Below are 21,759 nucleotides of genomic sequence, written 5' to 3' on the forward strand. Positions count from 1 at the left end.
TAATACTTTGCACTTGGATACCACTTTTCATCAGAAGATCTCAGAGGTCTAGATTGTCACAGCCCTTACTTGGAGTTGCATCTACTTGCACCAGAAGTTAATTTGGCTCCAAGCTCACAATCCTAAGGACCACAGAAAATGTATATTGAAAAAAAACCCCATAACTTCCCCCCGATTTCTAAATTGCTAATATATGGATAGCAGTTATTTTGTAAATGCACTAACTCAATGTTTACCTTCCTCACCCAGAGCTTTCACCAACGAAAAATCCCAAATTCAGAATACTCGCAGAGTTTCAGTTTAAAAAAAAAAAGTGTTTTCTATTTGTAAGCAAGCAAACAACTTCTTTTCAAAAAGCTGCTTCTCTTGAAAATGAATGTCAAGTGCATTGGGTGGCAATTTATAGTATTAGCTGCTAATTAATTTCATGTCCAAGTAACAACTGTACAACAAGACCTTGAGAGGTGAAAGACAGAATATTCACTGACACAGTCCTTAATTGCTCAAAAGTGGCATCTTACGATAGATGAATTTTCCATGAAACAATATATAAACACATACATTAATCTAATTCCTCAATACACCAGGGATCTGCTCAGTGATGTTAACCCAGGATGGAAGTCATCATTTCCAGAATTAGTAGATGCAGGAACAAGATACAAACATGGAATGGAAAGATGAAGACTGCATGGTGTTGCACTGAATCCACTGGAACTGTGTGACACGATGGAACAATGATGTGCATACATGATGTTGAGATGAAGAAACCACTATCCAATTTGATCATGCTGTGATGCTATTATGAATTTGATTTTCATGGGTCCTAGAATGACGGAGTTTATTACTTTTATTTTTGTGCACGATGAAATTCATTGATCATGTGACAATGTCAAAAAGGCATATTTGGCAGATGCTGCAAAAGTTGATTTGGTGCTCTCTAGATGATTGCTGTGACAACATGCTGAGAATCTCATGTTTATCAATGCATTGTATTTTGCTGCCAGGTATGAGCAGGGTCTTTCAAAAAAGAGACTAGCAGAAATCAAGATTTTTATTTGTTTTTAGTATCTTTCTTAATATTGTTGCTTTTGGCACGACAGCCTTTTGGTTACCAAGAAATATTTAAAGGTTATACCATGGAAACATGGCTGTCAGCCAAACACCATATCAAAAGAATTGGTCTGAAATTCAGAAGTTCTAAAGGCCGATAACCTGCCAGCAAAATAAAGAATTATTGACAGAGATGGACTGTTATGAACTGCATGCCTACCTGGTCTCCCCGGTACACCTTGTGGACCAGGACTACCTTTAAGACCTTCCATAGGTGGCCCAGGCAGGCCTGGTGGACCTTGTGGACCTTGTAGACCGGGGAATCCCTGGAAACCTGGTTCACCCTTCAAACCTGTAATTCCAGGGGATCCTGGAAGGCCAGGTAATCCCATCTCGCCCTTTTGCCCTGTTAAACCAAACAGACATGTTTATGGATGCTGTATTTAGTTTAGTTACGTGTAAAATATCCAAACTTCAGTTGAAGTACTAGGACTTGATTCCATTCTTGCTTATAAAGGTGTAAATCTGAACACACCTCACTGGAACCAATGGAGTTACACCAATGTAAAACTGGTGTGAGAGGACAAGAAGTACAACTTGTGGCATGCAAGAGGACCTTGCTAAATCTCACTCTGCTACTCTTCAAATCCATTGATGCTCAAACTCATAAGGGTCTCACAACCCCACTTCTGAGCAAAGGTTTAATGGACGTGACATTGCTGTGGTGAGATCCCCCAGTATTAAGACTTTATTAGTTTCATACAATATAGCACAGAGTGTTAAGACATACAGGATACAATTTTCAAAAGTGCCCAAGTTATCTAGGCGTTTTAGTCACCTTGAAAGTCAAAGGAAATTAGACTTCTAAGTGTCTAAGTCATTCCTGAAAATTTGCAGGTGACTTTTGAAAGTCACTTAGATGCTTCTGCAAATTTTACCCATTGTCATATCTTATAAGTAAGCCATATTTGTTAGGAGTAAAACAACAAACTACAGTGCATGATGCAGTCGATTTAACCGTCTTGTCGTTTTTGCTTAATTGTTAATTCACTAAGTTCAATAGTGAGACAAGGGTCTCTCAGTTACTGATGCAAATTAGAGAGGTCCTACTGTAGTATATGAGATAAAAGGTTACTGCTACATTGTTAATTTGGTACAGCATAACGATATCAGCTAAACGTCTACCCCCTTTCCCCCCTTTTGTGTGTATATACATTTTACAAACATCCTTATTAAAAAAAGAACAACAACACTTTGCCTGATAATCCTGGGAGTCCAGGAGGTCCTGGGCGCCCAAAACCTGGCTGACCTGGAAAAAAAAAAACAGATTAATCTTTTTACAAATGTGGAGTGCTCAAATCTCCAAAAGCAGGAAGCCTAGGGTAAAGATAAGAAGTTAGAATCCCTTACCGGTAATTCGGTTTCCTTAATGAGGGGTTTCTAATAGGGTTCTCGCTCACTTCCACATCTCCCCTCACTGTTAAGGGATCTCTTCCAAGGTGATATGCTGCTTACATGGCATGTTTCTTTACATCCTCAAGATGGTCTTTCACATTGTGGGTTTTGGTAAATTTGCATTTGTAGTTGTGTGATAGTAGCTATTTTTAAGAGAATACCTTCTGGATCCAAGAAGGTTTTAGAGCAGGGATGGACATTTTTAAGGTAGTAGAGGGCCACACAACCCACTAAAATGCTTTGGTGCGCCATTCTTTAAAAAAAAAAAAAAGGCTCCAGGATATAGTGGAAGAGGAAGCCTTCGTGGCTGAGGAACAAGAGGTCCTTGCTGTCCCAGTGCAGCTTGCTGGCTGCTGCTGTGAAAACGGCCATCAGAGCAATGAGTCCCACAATGACACTACCATATACACCTGCCCACCCATGTTCAGCTACATGATCTCTGGGAAGGAGGATGAGCTTGTGCCCATAGACACTACCCTGCCACTGGGGACACACTACCCCCATTCAGCAACCCCAGCAGCTGTCCACCAGGGCCATCCTGGAGTGAGTTCACAGTGACCAGAGCTGCCGCCTTCTGCCTGCACTGCAGCAGGTGCAGAGGAACTGCCTCCTCTCCTCCAGGCGTTAGGAAGAGCTGCCTCTCATCCCCTTTCACCATCCTCTGCTCCGTGCTGGCTGCAGCTCTCACCCCTTCCCTCACTCCAGGTGCTGGCAGAGCCACCTCCTCTCACACTCAGATTTGGGTGGACCTGGGTGAGCCCACCCATAGCTGCATGCCTGGTTGATGGGCCAAATAAAGTGATCTGGCAGGATGGGTGCAGCTCATCCCTAGAGGAGCAGAAGCAATGGCAGCTGGAATGGAATTAGAGGCAAAAGGATTGTGCTCAACTACAAAAGCCTTAGAGGGCCAAATGTCTAAGAGCGAAGAGAGTTCTTGCTCTGTATCTCACTGGAGGCTTGATGCCCTCCGTTGTGTGCACCCCCAAGAGCTGGGAATCACAGAGGCTATTCTGAGGGAGCATGGATGGTATTGGAAGAGGACTGAGCAGAAATCAGAACATAGTTAGAAGCAGAAAATAAAAAGGAAGGAACCTAACCTGGTTCACCCTTCTGTCCAGCTGGTCCAGGAATACCATCCCGACCTGGCTGTCCTTTCTCCCCTGGAAGACCTGGGGTGCCAGGACGGCCAACATCACCTAAAAAAAATATAGCAACATATTAGAGCAACAGCACATCAACTACAAAACTAAAACTGAAGGAATGATCAAGTAATGTAAGGTCCATGTGAATGAGAACATTTAAAATCAAAACGAAAACTCTTTCCTTCTCTGCTTTCTGCACTCACAGAAAAAGGTCACAGAACTGTGATCTTTAAGCAGTTTAGTGGTGATTAAAATCCATCTAATGCTTCTTTTCAGAGGTGAAATAAGGTTCTTGCTTCTGCAAACACAGGCTAAGCTATTACAATGCTTAATATAAAGAAAGCCTACAGATACTTGCTAGTTTCAAAAGGTAATGAGATAACTTCATCAGTGACACAAGTAGTCAGGGTTGCTAATGGAAGGAAGTTTCAAGTATAATGGAATTACTGTAGTTTGGTTTCAGGGCACTGTACATACACGTGTGTGTGAGTGGGAGAGAATGAGAATAGATATACATGAAACAATACAGTTGTCAAGATATGAAAAAAGAAGCTATTTCAAATTTTAAAAAGGTTTATGGGACCAAATCCTGCAAGCAAAAGTTCCATGACAGTTTACAGTTTTAACCCAATAATTGGATGCATAGTGTAACACTTGCAATCACAGTACTCCTTTTGCCAGGTCTAATTCCACCATGGTAAATCTTCACTTGCCGCTAGTGGATCTGGTCACATGCCCTCTGTAGTCAATGGGAATTTTGCCATCCAAGATGGGACTCCATGTCAGAAATTATTATGAAGAAACAAAGAACCCATAATGCCAGCCTACATTTTTCTGAAAGGGAATTTGGATTTTTCAAACAGCATTTTATAGTTTTCACTTTCAACTAAAGCTTTGACGCTATTTCAAACCATTCTTTCCTGTTTAATCCTGCAAGTCACAGTTTGGGAGTCAGATATCTACTATAGGTCATAGAACTTTCTGATGAACAGCACAAGCCAGGCATCTATAGAAATATAACTGAGGTTCTGCAATCAGTTTGATGGTTCTTCTAGCTTGACTTTGTTGTACTATTCATGCCTACCTGGGGGCCCAGGTGATCCAGGGAGACCAGGATTACCTGGGGGTCCATCAATACCTTTTGGTCCTGGAATTCCTGGTGTCCCTGTGAAATAGAGACATGTTAATCAAACAAGATACTGCAATGTTTTATCAGGTACTGATATGCAATGGATAAGGTACAAGTCAGACCAAGTAAAGGGTGTCAAGAAAGTATCAAGATACTGTACAATACATGCTGCAACTGTTAATAACATAGATTTGCAACCATTCACTTAAAGGGACAGTAGGGCTTTAAAGAAGAGGAAGTTCATCAATATAAAACATGGTGGCCTAAAGGTGTTTTTTTCCTGCCATCCTTCAGAATCCCACCTTCTTAATTACTTAATGCTGAAGGCCAATAGCATATCTAACTTAAGTCAGACAGGTTTCAGAGTAGCAGCCGTGTTAGTCTGTATCCGCAAAAAGAAAAGGAGGACTTGTGGCACCTTAGAGACTAACCAATTTATTTGAGCATAAGCTTTCGTGGGCTACAGATCACTTCATCTAAAATGGATATAACCTAGTAAACAGCAGCAGCATATTTAGTGAGCAACATAGTGAAAGCACAATGGACAGCAGCTAACCCATAATTCCCCACTCCCTATCTCCTTTCCAGAAAAAGATCTTAATGGGACATGGGTCTCACCTCCACAGCATTAAGTTGATGTGAGTTAAAGACACTTAACACCTATCATGATTGGTCCCTTAGTTTATATATATTAATAAATTCATACTTGAGAGCCCCGGGGGTGTCTACACACAACAACTTGGGTTGGTATACGTTACGTAGCTCAGGGATGTGAACAAGTCAACCCTCTGAGTGAGATAAATTACACCAACCTAAGTGTCGGTGTGGAAAGAGCTTCGTCAGTCGGAGAGCTTCTCTCACTGACATAACTACTGCCGCTTGTGGGGGCTGGAGTAATTAAGTTGACAGGCGAGCTCTCTCCCATCGGCTTAGCGCATCAGCAGCGCTACCGCGGCGTAGCTGCATCATTGCTGTAAAGCGCTGTAAGCTCTGAAGTGTAGCCTTAGCCTGAATTATATTGACTATTAAAAAGTCTCTAGATAAGATTGCCAAACATAATATATTCATATTTGTATATACTGAAAAAATCTCCTCTTTACAATTAATTCTTTAGAGAAGCCAAGATTTTGTAGTAAGTTATATTAAAAGCCAAGGTCCACAAGGACTTTGTTGCAGCAATCCACAAGGGAAAAAGTATGGCCAAACTCAGATATTTTGTGCGTCAGAGGAGTTAGTAATCTGACCAATGCAGATAACTTAAGCTGTAGTATTGGCTTTCACAAATGTTCATGTGTTCTGGTTCCCTCACTGCAAATGAATTGACATTGATTTTAGAAGGAAGTTTAAAATTATGTATCTCTATTCCTTTGCAGTGATGATTCCAGAAGCATTACATGAACTGGCTCCACGGTAAGAACCCTGAGCAATTGCAGCCTGCCACCATTCAAATTACCTGCTTTTGGACATGGAAGTCAAAACATGAGAGCCTGAGCGAAAGACAGGAAATTCCAGTGAAAATTCCAAGTAAAATTACCTGGGAATCCAGGAAGGCCTGCTTCTCCTTTTGCACCTGGATTACCAGGTAATCCAGCCAAACCAGGATTTCCAGGTGTACCTTTGCTGCCAGGGTTACCTGGGTATCCAGGGAAACCAGTGTCACCCTGGAAAATATTAGGCAAAAATTAGATCCATTCATATTCATTTCATTTAATTCTTTTTGCATGTTCCTGTTCTTGACATCAGACACCAGTGAATATCATTAAAAATCTTCACAGTTTTTCTTTTTGCCTAACTTAATGTTAACCAATGCTTAGTGCTGGAACTACCTTGGTAACGTTTATTACTTGAAAATGGCAATTGTAAAGATTTTAATGGTGGCCACTACAATTTGTTTGTATAGCGTTCCCCAGAGCCTTTCCCCAAAGTTTGTTCTTTGGCATTGCAAAAAGTTGGAGGGGTTACTTTCTTTTAGTTCTACATGGAGAGATTTTTTTTTTTTTAACAATTTTAAACATACAACTGTAAAAATAGCATTGTGGGAGCCCAGGTATATTGCATCTAGGGCAGGAGTGGGCAAACTTTTTGGCCTGAGGGCCACATCGGGTTTCCAAAATTGTATGGAGGGCCGGTTAGGGGGGACCGTGCCTCCCCAACAGCCAGGCGCGGCTCAGCCCCCGACCTCTATCCAACCCGCCCTGCTTCTCGCCCCCTGATGGCCCCACCCCATCCAACCCCTCCTGTTCCCTGTCCCCTGATGGCCCCCCTGGGATTCCTGCCTCATCCACCACCCCCTGCTCCCTGACTGCCCCCTGCCTCCTCCTGCCTTCCCCCGATGCTCCATCCAACCCCCCATCTCCTTCCTGACTGCCCCCCCAGGATCCCTGACCCCTTTCAACCCCCCTGTTCCCTGCCCTCTGACCACCCCGATCCCTATCCACATCCCCACCCCCTGACCACCACCCCAAACTTCCCTGCCCTCTATCCAACCCCACCTGCGTCCTGCCCCCTTGCCGCACTGCCTGGAGCACCCGTGGCTGGCGGCGCTACAGCCGTGCTGCCCGGCTGGAGCCAGCCACGCGCCACGCAGCACAGAGCACCGGGTTGGGCCCGGCTCTGCAGCTGTGCTGCCCCAGGAGCTCGCAGCCCCACTGCCCAGAGCATTGCGCTGGCAGCGCAGTGAGCTGAGGCTACGGGGGAGGGGGAAAGACCAGGGGAGGGGCCAGAGGCTAGCCTCCCGGGCCAGGAGCTCAGGGGCTGGGGCAGGAGGGTCCCGCATGCCAGATGTTGGCCGTGGGTCGTAGTTTGCCCACCTCTGATCTAGGGTGACCAGACAGCAAGCGTGAAAAATTGGGATGGGGTTGGGGGTAATAGGAGCCTATATAAGAAAAAGACCCAAAAATTGTGACTGTCCCTATAAAATCGGGACATCTGGTCACCCTAATTGCATCTCAGTAATGCCATGTAAAACCTGTTCAGTTTACAAGCACAGAGTATTCTCCTAACTTGTCAGCTCTGGAACCACAACTGTGAAAGTAAAAACACTGTTTTCTTTCTGGCTCATGCATCACCACCAGTAGTAAAGGTTGAGATTGTCACATTTTTTACACAAATAGATTCATACCTGTACACCCCACTGCATTCCAGTGCTCTCCACTAACTACAGATTTCTGTTCAGTCATTAGGCTTTACTAGATGTCATGAAAATGGGAACTGGGCATTCAAATCCCACAGGTGGCTCTGAAAATCTCAGTCATAAATAAAGTGTCAACTCTTCCTAGTAGGTGTTACTGAGCTACTAATATATTTTAAGCAAACACTTCATATTCCTCAAATTGGAGCTAGAAACTGTTCAAATCTGCTCCTATAGTATAAGCACAGGTTTAAGGAGTGTAATACTACCAACTCATGCTTTTAAAAGTAAGAGATGAACTAAGTTTCATTCTAAGTTACAAATAAACATTTATGCGATCATTGGCAACAAGACAAGTCCAGGTAGGAGATCTTTGGCCACGTTTATCCTGGTTACCAATCGTTACACCAAAAAATAAATTTGGCCCCCCTTAGTTTTAACATTCCAATCAGATACCTTGCTAAGTCAATGAGATATTTTTATAAGTTCTATCCCTACTAGTTATTTTATCAGTGCAGTTCACACATACTTCTGCTTCTTGTTCTTATTCCTTGCCCAAGTGCCATAATTCCCCAGACATTTCCCAGACCTGAGGAAGAGCTCTGTGTAAGCTCGAGAGGTTGTCTCTCTCACCAATGGAAAAAATATTACCTCACCCACCTTGTCACCCTATAATTCCCTAAAACAACAAAATCATTTTCACAGCAACAACTGTGAGGTCAAACAGGATTATGTCATCATGTGGAAAAGAAGCAACAGAATCTTTTAAGAAGCCAAGATTCTGTTGCCATGCAGTTATCTTGGACATTGTAGAAGGAAGAAAAATACAGAAGTGTGTGATATTTTATCTAAGGATTGGTTTTGCTAAATAGACTGTCTCAAGATTAGTCATAAGGCTCCCAGTGACAGCTGCTAGGCGCTTACCTTTTTTATAAAGTCTGGTCACTTACGTAGCAAATGTTTGAAAATCTGGGCACCAATATCTTTTTCCAGGCTTTAGTTTTTGGCAGCAGCAACTGTGACCTTTTAGTTGCGTCTTCCCTGTGGATGCGTCTCAAAATGGCACCTCTGCGCATTGTAGTCACCATTTTTCAAGAATGAATTGTGGCTGCTTGAGATTGGAATGGAGCAGTTCATTCTACTACTCCCTATAGGTTGTCATGATGTCACCAATTATAACAGTGACATAATGACAACCTATAGGGAATCTTAAGTGAGCCATAACTAGGATAGGTTTTAGAGTAGCAGCCGTGTTAGTCTGTATTCGCAAAAAGAAAAGGAGGACTTGTGGCACCTTAGAGACTAACCAATTTATTTGAGCATAAGCTTTCATGAGCTACAGCTCACTTCATCGGATGCATTCAGTGGATACACTGAATTTCCACTGAATGCATCTGATGAAGTGAGCTGTAGCTCACGAAAGCTTATGCTCAAATAAATTGGTTAGTCTCTAAGGTGCCACAAGTCCTCCTTTTCTTATAACTAGGATAGTCTCATATGCAACTTTCTGCCAAGTGCTAATACCACCACAGATCGGGGTTTCTCCAGCTGTTCCAATTGCTTTAAAATATTACTCTCTACCAATGGAAACGGACATCACAGATGCTTCTCTCAGTAGACGGCCCTCTGTTAAACAATTCTTAATAAACAAAGACTTTTATGAGGAAAGCCAGTGCTGCCACTGGCTGCAGGGGAAGTGAGTTTTATGCAGATTTTCAAAAAACCTGTTTTTCCTTTAAAATGAATCTTTATTTTAATCTTAAAAACACTGAATCCCAGTGTGTCTTTCTCTTCACATAAAAAAATGAACACACTTTAACACAGAAATATCATTCACCCACAGCGCCTTCTATGGAAGGATTTTGAAATATACCTTAGGACCAGGGATTCCAATATCTGAAAGACCTGGGTTGCCTTTCTCCCCCTTTAATCCTGGAAATCCTGGAGGGCCAGGCTGGCCAGGACGTCCTGCTATGCCTTGAAAGCCTTTAATACCTGGGATACCTGTCCAAAATATCAAAACATAATGGTTTTGCAGCAGCTTCAGAGCAGTCAGTCAAATTGTAAACTGACCAGAAAGGACTAATGAAGAGTTGAATGACTGTTGAGACTTATTTTTTTAATCAAAAATAAACAAACAGCTAAAATCTCTCAGGGCTTCAGCATATTTCTCATACGTGGGGAAGAATTTTACAGAATGCACAAGCATAAAAATATTGCCTGTGTGTGTATAGTTTTAAACTCTGGTAAAACCAAGAGGCCCTTGATAGTAAATAGCAACCAATTACTACTATAACCCCCCAAATATTGGTGTTGTTGTCCCAACACGTCTTCCAAAGTAACTGAATTACTGTATCTATTTCCTTTTGAACAAATAACCCATCTTATTTTCCCTCTGATGGGCTAGTCCACAGAGTCCTTTTCATTTCTAAACTGTTTTGTTGGGTGGAATCTGAAAAACGAGAGACCAGGCCCAATAAAAACTGTAATAAGATTCTTAGACAGATTTGTGGTCTCAGATGAACTACACATGAAAGCTACAATAGAAACACAGCCGTCCAGCTTTTATCTGTAGTACTTTAAAATGAATGTACTGTGTTAAGTATTTTATTATACAAGTCTGAATCTTCTATGCCAAGGCGTTTACCATATATTCTCTCTGTACTCTTCACATAAGTATATGCATACTACTTTACATATATTTACATTCATATACACATTACACATGCAAATCTGCCTCTGCTCCGCAGAGATGAAACGTACTGACCGGACCAATGCCTTTTGGTAACTAACCTGGAAGCCCCGTCTCTCCCATGGCACCTTTTTGTCCTGGAGGTCCTGCTGGTCCTGACTGCCCAGGAAGCCCTGGCTCTCCCTTGGGGCCTAGAAAGTAGGTTACTTTAGTTAACAGATGGCAATGACAAATCATTTTGAGACAGTGATTACTCACATGAATATGGCCATCTTCTAATTTGGGGTTTCTTTGGGTGCCCAGCTTCCCTGAGATACCTTTTTTCCCAATCTGCACTGAAGATTTAAACCTTTTCTTTCAGCTGCAGACCTTGATGCAGTTAGCTATGCCTTTCCTCCCTGAGTAAAAATGGACTGCACATACAACTACAACTTGGGAACCATCTGAAACCAACTAGCACAGAATGTGGCTGCCAGTTTCTTAAGCAGTGCTTCACATAAAGAGCACATTCTCCTGGTGACTCCTTAATCTGCAATGGCTGTTCTTTAGTTTCCCGTGGAGTTTAAGCCCATGGATTCAACTGATAAAGCCTGAACTGGTGTGGGTCCTGACTGTCTGAAAGACTGCATAAAATCCCATATGACACCTAGAGCAAGACTTGCAACCAGGCAATGCTGGTAGAGAAATACTGAACAAAAAACATAGAGGCTTCAGATGCAGCAGAATAAATACCGTGAAGTAAGTTTTTTGATCCATGCAGTAGCTAAAAGCATACATATGACTTCCAGCTAGCCTCCCCAAGACTTCTGTTTGGTCTGTTGCTAACTGTAGAGGTAAGGACTAATGATGTAGGGATATGTTGACTAAGTAGGTCAGTCAAGGCTACTTACAACTCCTCCAATCAGGTTGCTCTAAGCAGCAAGCTCGTTTCCAGCTACCCCAATGGCAATCCCAAACTTCAACCAGATCAACAGCTCAAAAATTGCATTCAGGTATGCCTAGTATTTTACTAGGAGTAACAAATCCACAATTTGGATAGGGATCCCAAGTTCTCCAAAGTCTGCAGATATTTAGATCTAGAAAGGGGGGTTGCCCTTTATGATGGTATTACGATGTGAGTAAAAATGACGAAGTCATTCAACATCAATGAAGAAAGCTGGGAGGAGAATGCAGAATCCAGTTGAATCTGGAGCGAATACCTGGCACTGGGTGCAGCTCAGCACGAAGTGGCTTTGATTCAGAGGATGGAAGCAAAGTGAGAAAGAAGAAAGCAGCATGCTGTAATCTTGGACTCCCACTGAGACAATACATGGATCTGTGAAATTTATAACAAGTTGTGTCGCTCTTGAATTGCGCTTGTCAGTGATAAGCAGACTCACCAGGCACCTGACTAGACCTCTTATGCATACACCATGATACAGTGGATCGAAGGTTCCCTAAATATGGTTTACAACCATATTTTGCTGCCACAAAACCAACTGCATGTGCATTTTTACAATCCAAGTCATTCATTACAAAGACTGTACATGGGCAGGGTTTTCTACCTTACCTGACAATCCTGGTGCACCTGGTTGCCCATTGAATCCAGGTGGCCCTGGGTCACCTGGAAGACCTTGATAACCTTTCTGGCCTGATACTCCAGAAATACCTTTAAGGAAAAAGACAAAACTTAATTACTGCTTTTTTTATTTTTATATCAAAGGAGCAAATTTCCTCATATATGAATAAAATGCCAAGTAAGGATTCTCTCTTATCAGGTGCAAATCTCCATATAAGCTAACTCGAGAGACAGTACCATAGAACACAAGTCAGTGTTCCTGAAGACCCTGGATGAATATCTACAGAACAGAAACAACACAGTGTAGGCAGAGGCAATACAAGCTTCCTGACATCAGCCATTGACAATATGCTTCACAGCCATACTGACAGAAAGCCCTAGGTTTGCCTTGGGGCCTAGAACAGCAGATTAGTTTTGTTAAATAGATGGCAATAATAGATCATTTTGATGCACTGGTTACTCCCATGAATAGGATGGGATAGGTTCAGCCTACATGTTTATTCTAATCTGTGTATCTGCATTTGGGCTACTTTTCCAAGTGGTTTTGACTTTATTCTTAGACTGCAAGCACTTCAAGGCAGGGATGCACAGCACCTACCACAATGAGGCCCCAAATCCTGGCCAGGGCATTAGGATGCTTCTCTGATATAAATGTTACACAATAAGAAGAGTTTACTAGTAAGGACACTGCAACCGACTATATGGAATAACTCAGTCACACTCAAATACAGTAGTCACTTTAAACCTTCTCTTCAAGAGAAGAAAAAGAAGAGAGACCCCTGACCCCATCCAGTTTAAGTTTTCCTTGCAGTGAAGGACTAACTGATTATAACTGAATCCATCTCGGTTCACCATCACCTGTAGGAAACCAGCCCATGTATGGAATTCCTCACCTGGAATGCCTGGCTCGCCTTTCTCTCCTTTTGATCCCAGCTGGCTTGGATCAACTTGTCCAGGGGGACCTGGCAGACCTGTTTCACCTTTGGTGCCTTTCTGCCCTGCCAGTCCAGAAGGTCCTGGCTGACCTGGTAAACCATCACTGCCTACAGGACGTACAGACAGCAAAAGGAAAGTGTAATCTTTAGGGTGGCTAACATCAGTTATGTTTCTATCACACTCTGCTATGGTTGGCCTCCAGGATCTATTCACAAGTAGTGAAATTCACCCAGTGGGTAGTTAGCTCCTGCAAGGCTGTCCACACCACCTTACACCACGCAGGGGGCTGAGTGAGGGGCAATAGATGGAATGGTCGCATAAGGGTGCCTACATGTGGAAAAGGACTGTATGCCTTGAATAGGCCATCACAGAGGGAACAGATAGCTGTATAACAAAGCAAAGATCCAGAAGCCCCAACACATTGCACACCCGACATTAATAAATAAAAATAATAATACCACCTCTATCCAACTGTTACATAGCACTTTCAATCAATAGATCGCAAAGCAGGAACAGTGTTTGCGAGTCTGCTGGCCGTCTGGTGCAGAGGGAGATTGATGGATTTTATGTACCAACCTCACAAAATTCACCTGCATACAGCCAGATTATGTGGGCTTTATGTGGAGGGAGTGAATTTCATCCATGCTGCATAAAGCCAGCTCTGGAAGGCCTGACGACGCAAAGCCATCAGTCCATCTTTTACAATGTCTGAAACAGACTTTAACAAGTATTATCTTTATCATCATTTGCATTTCTTTAATGTCTTCTATCCAAGGATCTCAAAGATGAAACAGCTAAAGCCTCAGAATGCCCCTTCCAACATGTCACATGGATAGCTTACTACTGCTTTAAACAAAGTACCTGTGAATACCAAAGTCAGAAAGATAACCCAACCCAACCTTAGCAATGAAATTCTGAACTGATTTATGCTATGTAACTCCCCAACAAAACCAAGAATACATCAGAAGCTGCTCCCAACAACTTTGAAGGATAAGCAGTATTAAATTCTCTGCATTGAAAATAGTCAGACAAATGTTACCTTTAGGACCAGGAAGGCCATTTCTGCCAGGAGTTCCAGGAGGGCCTTGTGGACCTGGAGCTCCCATCACACCCATCTCACCTTTGGCACCTAGATACATTGAACCACCAGTGTCATTCAGAACAAAAACCCCAAAGCAATCAGTACTTAACTTTCACCTGTCTTCATTCCTATGGTATTAACCATGTACATCAAAGTCTGCTAACTTGAGTAATTCTCATTTTATACCTAAAATATAAAGGGCCAGATCCAGTGAGAGACTGAGCCCATATAAATCCCAGTGGTTTCAATGGGTGTTACAGTGCTTAGCCCTTCTGACTATCAGGCTCATATAGAAAAATAACTTCCTAGAATAATTATACTTGAATGTGGCGCAGGCTTTTCCATTATTAATTCTTGCAGAGAGTGGTGTGTGTTTGTTTCTTATAAGCCATATAAATCCGCTTCCTGTATAAAATATTTCATGAAGGAGAGTTATTTATTTTAAATTTAAAGTGTTATTTACTGAAAGTCAAAGAGGTAATTATAAATACGCAAGCACAACTGGGGAGAACGAAACAGTCTATTTCTTGGAATATAATGGCTTTCATTGTGTGGAGTCAGATCCTTTTGCAGTAAAACAGAATACTGAAAAATCATAGAGAAGTCATCAAGTTCAGCCTCCTAGGTTGAGGAAGGACCAAGTGCACCTAGAGACCATGCCTACCAGGTGCTTGTCCAAACTGCTCTTAAAAACCTCCAGGGACAGGGATTCTACAACCTCCCTTAGAAGCCTGTTCCAGAACTTAGCTATGCTTATATAGTTAGAACATTTCCCCTCATATCTAACCCAAATCTCCCTTGCTGCAGATTAAAACCCTCTACTTCTTGTCCTATCTGCAGTGGACATGGAGAACAATTGATCACTGTCCTCTTTACAACAGCCCTTACCATATTTGAAGAGTGTTGTTAGATTCTATTTCATTCTTCTTTTCTCCAGACTAAACATATTAAAAAAAAATGAGTCTTTCCTCATAGGTCAGATTTTCTAAACCTTTTATAATTTTTCCTGCTCTCCTCTGGCCTCTCTCCAGTTTCTCTACATCTTTTCTAAAGTGTGGCACCCAAAACTGGACACAATATTCCAAGTGGAGGCCTCTCCAGTACCTAGCAGAGCAAAACAATTACCTCCCATATCTTACCTATTACACTTCTGTTAATATAGCCCAACACGGTTTTAGCCTTTTTTGCAACTGCATCACATTATTGACTTTGATTCAATTTGTAACCCATTATAACCCCCAGATCCTTTTTAGCAGTACTACTGCCTAGTCAGTTATTCCATATTTTGTATTTGTGCATTTGATTTTTCCTTCCTATGTGTAGTACTTTACACTTATTTTTATTGAATTCCATCTGGTTGATTTCAGATCATTTCTCCCAATTTTTCAAGGTCATTTTGAATTCTAATCCTGTTCTCCAAAGTGCTTGCAACCCCTTCCAGCTTGGTGTCATCTGCAAATTTTATAAGCATGTCCTCCACTCCATTATCCAAGTCATTAAAGAAAATGTTGAATAGTTCCGAACACAGGACAAGCCCTTGTAGGATCCCACTAGCTATGCTCTCCCAGTTTGATAGCAAACCATTGATAATTACCCTCAATATGATCTTTCAACCAGTTATGCACCCTCCTTATAGTAATTTCATTTAGACCACATTTTGCTAGTTTGCTTATAGACTATGTCAAAAGCCTTACTAAAATAAAGATATCACATTTACTGCTTCCCCGATATCCACCAGGCAAGTAACCCTGTCAAAGGAGCAAATTAGGTTGGTTTGGCAGGATTTGTTCTTGACAAATCCATGTAAACTATTACTACTAGGGCTATGATTTTATTGCAGAAATTTTTAATTAATTTCACAGCAGAGGTACAGGAAAACCACCATGTGGGATGGAAAGAGGGAAGAGCGGGGGCATGTGTGTGGGTGAAGCGAAGGCTGGAGAACGAACACACATTACACTCACCACGCAGCAGCTCCTGGCTGGAAAGGCTGGGCCTGGCTCCCAGCTTCAGCATGGAGACCTGGCCCACACGGTCACAATGCCACTCAGGTTTGGCAAGTCTGCCTCTCCATAGACAGAGATGGAGGGGCAGACGTGCCAAACCAGAGTGGTGCTGCGATCACGTGGGCCAGCTGCAGGTACTATGTTTGCTCTTCTCCGGTCCTCTAGGGCCTCACCCATCCTTCACAAGTTCATGATTCCGAGATTGTTTCAGCTAGTTACTTAAGTAGTCTAGGATGAATTTCATCAGGCTTTGCCAACTTGAGTACACCTAATTTACCTAAATAATCTTTAGTCCCTTTAATAATGATGCATACTTACCTACCTACCAAACTTCACACTCAAAATATGACCTCAAAGCAGATTTAAACATCTCTATAACATTACAATATAAAGAAAGTGGTAAACATGGTTTTAGGGTGGGATTTGCAAAAGTGCTCAGCATTTGCTTACCTGCTGACGCTGAAGTGAACAGGAGTTTTAGCACTGACTTTAATAGGAGTAGAGTTAGGCCTGAGCGCTATAGTGGTAAATCCCACCTATAATGCTTAGACTGTAACACACAGTGACTACTGCAAAGCCCTGCATTGGGAGGGGATGGATAGACAATGGATATTACAATTAGAGATGCTTCCTCACCAAAACAGCCCTGGATCCAATCTCCCTCCAAAATTCCTAGGGGACTCTGAAATATGCATCCAATATTAGAGACTGGGGTTTGTCCCTAATTCAGATTTATTGCAATGAAGGATCTCACGGGGCGCCCATGGATAAACTGCTTTTCAGTCATCTGCAAGGTACAGTAAGCAAGCCCAAGTTCAATGACATCTCTCACTAAGGCTGATAGCATGCCCAAACAGTGGAGAACACACACGTGATTACAGCCCTCTGTATATGCCTACAGGTAACAATGCTCTTCTGGCATGTTTGAATTTACCTGGAAATCCTGATATTCCATCTCGTCCTGGTGGTCCTGGTGAACCTGGAGGCCCAATGAGACCGGGTGTTCCTGGAAATCCCGGACTGCCTCTGTCACCAGGTGGACCAGGGATGTCAAATCCAGGAGGGCCAGGATCTCCTTTCTCACCTGGAACTCCTTGTAATCCTAGACATTATTAAAACACCATCCTTTAAGCAAGAAATCGGGCATGGTTGAGGGGTGTGTGTGTGTGTATGTGCGTGTGTGTGTTTGGGGATGGTAGTAGTAGTGGAATAGCTACTCTTTACTGGCAGCACATTGCCATAATACCTTGATGGAACTCCCACAATAGGTAAATGTTTTGACTTCCAAAGCCTTGATCCTGCAATGGGATCCAAGCAGGCAGACTTAATTCATTTCAGTGGGGCTTTGTGCAGGCTCAGGGGTCACATACATATGAGCTTGCAGGATTGGGGTCCAACTGCCCTGCTGCAAAACTAGAGTATTAAAGTCTACATTTTTCATAAGGCGATGCTAAAAGTTTGTCAGCAGCCCACTACATATAACCCTTGGTGACCCCGTATTTTGTTTTTGGTATTTATTCAATTGTATGACTAAAGTAGGAGTTAAAGACACAAATTCTCCTCACAAATTATCTGTGCAGAAGATTAAATTTCCCACAATTTGATCCATTAAATGCACAAATGCATTTTTTCCACAGAAAAAAAAATTAAGTGCTCTTTTTAATATCAGGGTGACTATTTATTTTAACAAAGTCTTGTTTTTATTTCATGGTTCAGCCTAATAATTCCTATATACAGCACAAATGCAAAATCCTGGCTTCAGGTGAAATGAAATCCCAGTTGAATTGCATGGAGGAGGCCCACACTATTAGGTTATAAGATGACCTCAAATGGGCACTAATTTTCAAAGGACAGCCAAGTTCTGTGTTTCATCAAGTTTGTCTAAATTAAAAATATGCCTCAATGGGAACTGTTTAAAAAACAGAAGTAACATTGCTTAATATTAGTGAGACTGAGCCAAAGGCATCAGTCATAGTAGGGAGGCACAACTCCACTCCCTTCAATGGGATTGCACAGGTTGAGTTAAGTGGTGACTTTCACTCTTGAAATGTAGTTTAAATAAACTAATAATCTTAATTTAAGACAAAAAGAAGGTGGCTTTGGTGAAGAAATCACAGTACCTGGTGGACCTGAGGTTCAAAAGCCAACGAATTAGCATTCATCAGGAAGTTGAGGCACAGGGAAAAGTAATGAGTTGCAAGAGAGTCATTAGGTTAGGAAACAAAATTATGCACATACAGATTAGAACAAAAATCTATACTAAAAGTTACTGAGCATAGGTCTAACTACAAAGTATATAACAGTATTACAGCTACAAGAAACTGGTTTGTAAGTAAATTTCATTATAGGCATTTTTCAACAGCAGCCACCATTCTGCACAGAGAGAAGTAACTGACTGAAAGTTTTTTTTAACTACTACAGTGCAATCTTTCAAAAAAAACCAAAACAAAACAAAACATTGGACTGTGTTCCTGTCTCCTAACCTAGCAAGCTTTTGGAAATGGTCCAAGATCTCCTCTTATGCCATCTTTTTACATTGCCTGCACCAACACAGCCATTCGATGCTGGCCTGTTCATCTCACTGACACCTGTGTGCGCCCTACTCGGTGGTTGATATTTGGCTGTTGAGCACCATCTTTCTGAGGATCCCTCCAAAAGGGATTTTTCAAAGATGCTTCCACTTTATAAAGAAAAACTGAATCCCTTATTGGGAATGCTTAGCCACCTATTGCTTTTGCAGACTGTTACTATATTGATGGCTCTTTATAAAGCTGCTGGAGAGCTTAGTAAAATGTGGTGCTACATGAATTATTTTTCTGTTGTGTATTATAGTATATGAAATAATATTTTCCCCATTGTCTCAAGTTTGTTTGAAGACAATACAATGCACTAGTTAGGAGCCTCTTCTGTAATCTCTCTTATGGAGATTGTTTTGACACATTCAGTGTCAGGAACAATAAAAAACAAGTAGTGTAGGACAGCCCAATGCTTCAGCTGATAGTGCTTTGCGCTGCCACTGTACAAAGATTCAAGAGTGATTTAGAGACTCTCATTCTACAGCAGGGGTCTTCAAAGTTCCGGCCAACGGGCCATCTGCGGCCTGAAAACCTCCCAAATGTGGCCCATGGGACTCCAGCAATTTTGGGGCCGAGTCTCTCCCTTGGCCCCACCTGCCGCCCCCCGGGTGCTCCCCCGCCGCACGTTCCCCGGGCGATTTAAAACTACCCGGGGCCCCGCCCATCACCAGCAGTGCAGTGGAGCTGAGTGGCTTCCTGTGCACTCGCTCCACGTGGCTGCCGGACCCGCCCTGCGGCCCCAGGGAGGGGCTGTGCCTCCGTGTGCTGCCCCCACCCCAAGCGCCCCTGTGGCCAATGGGAAACTGCCGCGGTGATCCCTGGGGGCAGCAGCGCACAGAGGCCTCCCAGCCCACCCTGCCTTGGAGCCCCATGTAAGCACTGCACCCCCTGACCCTCTTCCAGAGCCTGCACCCTCTCCCCCTTCCCATGCACCCCCCCCAACTCCTTCCAAGAGCTTGCACCCCCTCCCCACACCCCCAGCCTCCAAACTCCCTCCCAGAGTCTGCACCCCCTCCCCGTCCCCCTTCCCACACACCCCCCTCCTGCCCCCAAACTCCCTCCCAGAGCCTGCACCCCTCCCCCTCCTCCGTCCCAGAGCCTGCAACCCCACCCCCTCCTCCTGCACCCCCACCCCCCGAGCCTGCACCCAGCACCCAAACTCCATCCCAGAACCTGCACCACAGACCCCCTCCACCACCCAAACTCCCTCCCAGAGCCCAACCTCTCACCCCTTCTGCACCCTCCCAGAGCCTGCACCCTAATCCCCTACCTCAGGCCTCCTCCCTCACCCAAACTCCCTCCCAGAGCCTTAGGCAGGTTGGGGGGGCGGAGTTTTGTGGGGCGGGTTCTTGGTGGCATGAGTGACATTATTGGCCCACGGGGAGGATTTGAGGACTGGCACTGGCCCTAAGGTAAATTGAGTTTGAGACCGCTGCTCTACAGACTAGAGGTAAATCAGACGTCTATAACTCACAAAGAAAAATGTGCCTATCTGCTTCCACTGATCAATTACCCTTTGGTTCCTACCATAACAAACATAATAAAATATATAAATATGTATAATAAATTAGAGTATTGTGAGTGGAATTGTTCTCCTGTAGGGGAAAAACAAAGCCCCAGAAGGTATGGCCCACGCTCCAATGTCTATGGGGACTCCATCAGCAAACAAAATAAACTATGAAGGAAGTATATAACCTGGTAAGAGGACAAATACTTTCAATATTTCTTGATAGGTGAACCTGGAGTAAAATCAACATGTATTTGAATTTGTGATAACATTCCCATTTTTCCCCTTCTGCTTCTCAAATGTGTTCGACTGGATCAGAATTGTACTAAAATATGCTACGGAATAAACACTGGAGTAGCTTGTTTTGTAAGAACAAAATATACAGACACTGCAAACTGTTTAAATAAATGGTGGTGCATAGAAAGGAAAGGCTGAACAAAGAAATAGTTAAGATTGTTGCAATTCCCCTGAAAACCAGAATCCCAAGAAAGTTAATCTACTATAACAAAAAGGAGTAGACTATTCTGACTCAGTGGGACACAGGAATGAGGGATGGGGGAGGCAACATGCACATTGCACCAGACAAGTAGCAGCACCTATAGGATTAAAATAGATGGTTTACTTAAAGCCTCAGTCATGCACTACGTTTCATGCATTACGTTTCAGTGTTGTCATGCTGTTAGTAGGCACAATGATCTTTAACACAGAGCTACAATGAAAAATTAGCCATATTGATCCATTGAGACAGGTATATTTGTTTTACTTAGACCACAAAGCACTTCTTTTCCCAATAGCTAATCAGCAACCACATGGAGTCAAACTCTGCCTAGCATCTGGAAACAGGTATAATGGACATCCAAAAAGACACACATTTCACACACTTAAAAAGCAGTGTTGCTCTGTGTGTCTAACAAACTCCCTACTACAACCAGGCATAGTCTGTGCCATGGGGGCATGTAGAGAGGTCACTGATGGGTCAGGTAACTGATACATGGGTCATTCAGATCACCTCCATCCCCAGCACTGGGCACTGAAACCAGGTTGCAGGCAGAGGACCTGCAGATGAGCTTCCCTGCGTGAGCAAGGTGCTTAAGCACATGCCAGACTTTAAGTATATGAGTAGTCCCTTTAAAGTCAGTGGGACTACTGACACACTTAAAGCTAGGTTTCAGTGGTAGCCGTATTAGTCTGTATCAACAAAAAGAATGAGGAGTACTTGTGGCACCTTAGACACTAACAAAGGTATTTGAACATATGCTTTCGTGGGCTAAAACCCACTTCATCGGATGCATGCAGTGGAAAATACAGTAAGAAGACACACACACACACACACACCATGAAAAAATGGGTGTTGCCATACCCACTATAACGAGAGCGATCAGTTAAAGTGAGCTATTATCAGCAGGAGAAATACTACAACAAAAAAAAACAGACTCCAATGAGAGACTGCTGAATTGGAATTAATTTGCAAACTGGACACCATTAAATTAGGCTTGA

The 21,759-nt window shown here is 42.9% G+C and overlaps 1 protein-coding gene across 6 annotated transcripts in view; it reads right to left on the reverse strand.

The window, feature by feature from the left end:
* The window catches only part of COL4A5 (collagen type IV alpha 5 chain), a 140,984-nt gene that overhangs the window by 19,750 nt on the left and 99,475 nt on the right, over window positions 1-21,759 (reverse strand). For 4 of the 6 annotated variants that reach the window (XM_037908331.2, XM_027822655.3, XM_027822653.3 and 1 more), the window contains exons 31-42: window positions 18,300-18,308; window positions 17,114-17,281; window positions 14,132-14,221; window positions 13,050-13,199; window positions 12,148-12,246; window positions 10,700-10,789; window positions 9,780-9,910; window positions 6,311-6,437; window positions 4,732-4,812; window positions 3,603-3,701; window positions 2,309-2,359; window positions 1,271-1,456 (exon numbers count right to left, since the gene is read on the reverse strand). In XM_037908331.2, coding sequence (XP_037764259.1) covers window positions 1,271-1,456; window positions 2,309-2,359; window positions 3,603-3,701; window positions 4,732-4,812; window positions 6,311-6,437; window positions 9,780-9,910; window positions 10,700-10,789; window positions 12,148-12,246; window positions 13,050-13,199; window positions 14,132-14,221; window positions 17,114-17,281; window positions 18,300-18,308 — 1,281 coding nt within the window. The remainder of the gene's footprint in view (window positions 1-1,270; window positions 1,457-2,308; window positions 2,360-3,602; window positions 3,702-4,731; window positions 4,813-6,310; window positions 6,438-9,779; window positions 9,911-10,699; window positions 10,790-12,147; window positions 12,247-13,049; window positions 13,200-14,131; window positions 14,222-17,113; window positions 17,282-18,299; window positions 18,309-21,759) is intronic. The other 2 variants (XM_027822656.3, XM_037908330.2) reach the window with 1 other exon arrangement.

The sequence above is a fragment of the Chelonia mydas genome, chromosome 9, assembly GCF_015237465.2.
Source record: "Chelonia mydas isolate rCheMyd1 chromosome 9, rCheMyd1.pri.v2, whole genome shotgun sequence".
NCBI lineage: Eukaryota > Metazoa > Chordata > Testudines > Cheloniidae > Chelonia > Chelonia mydas.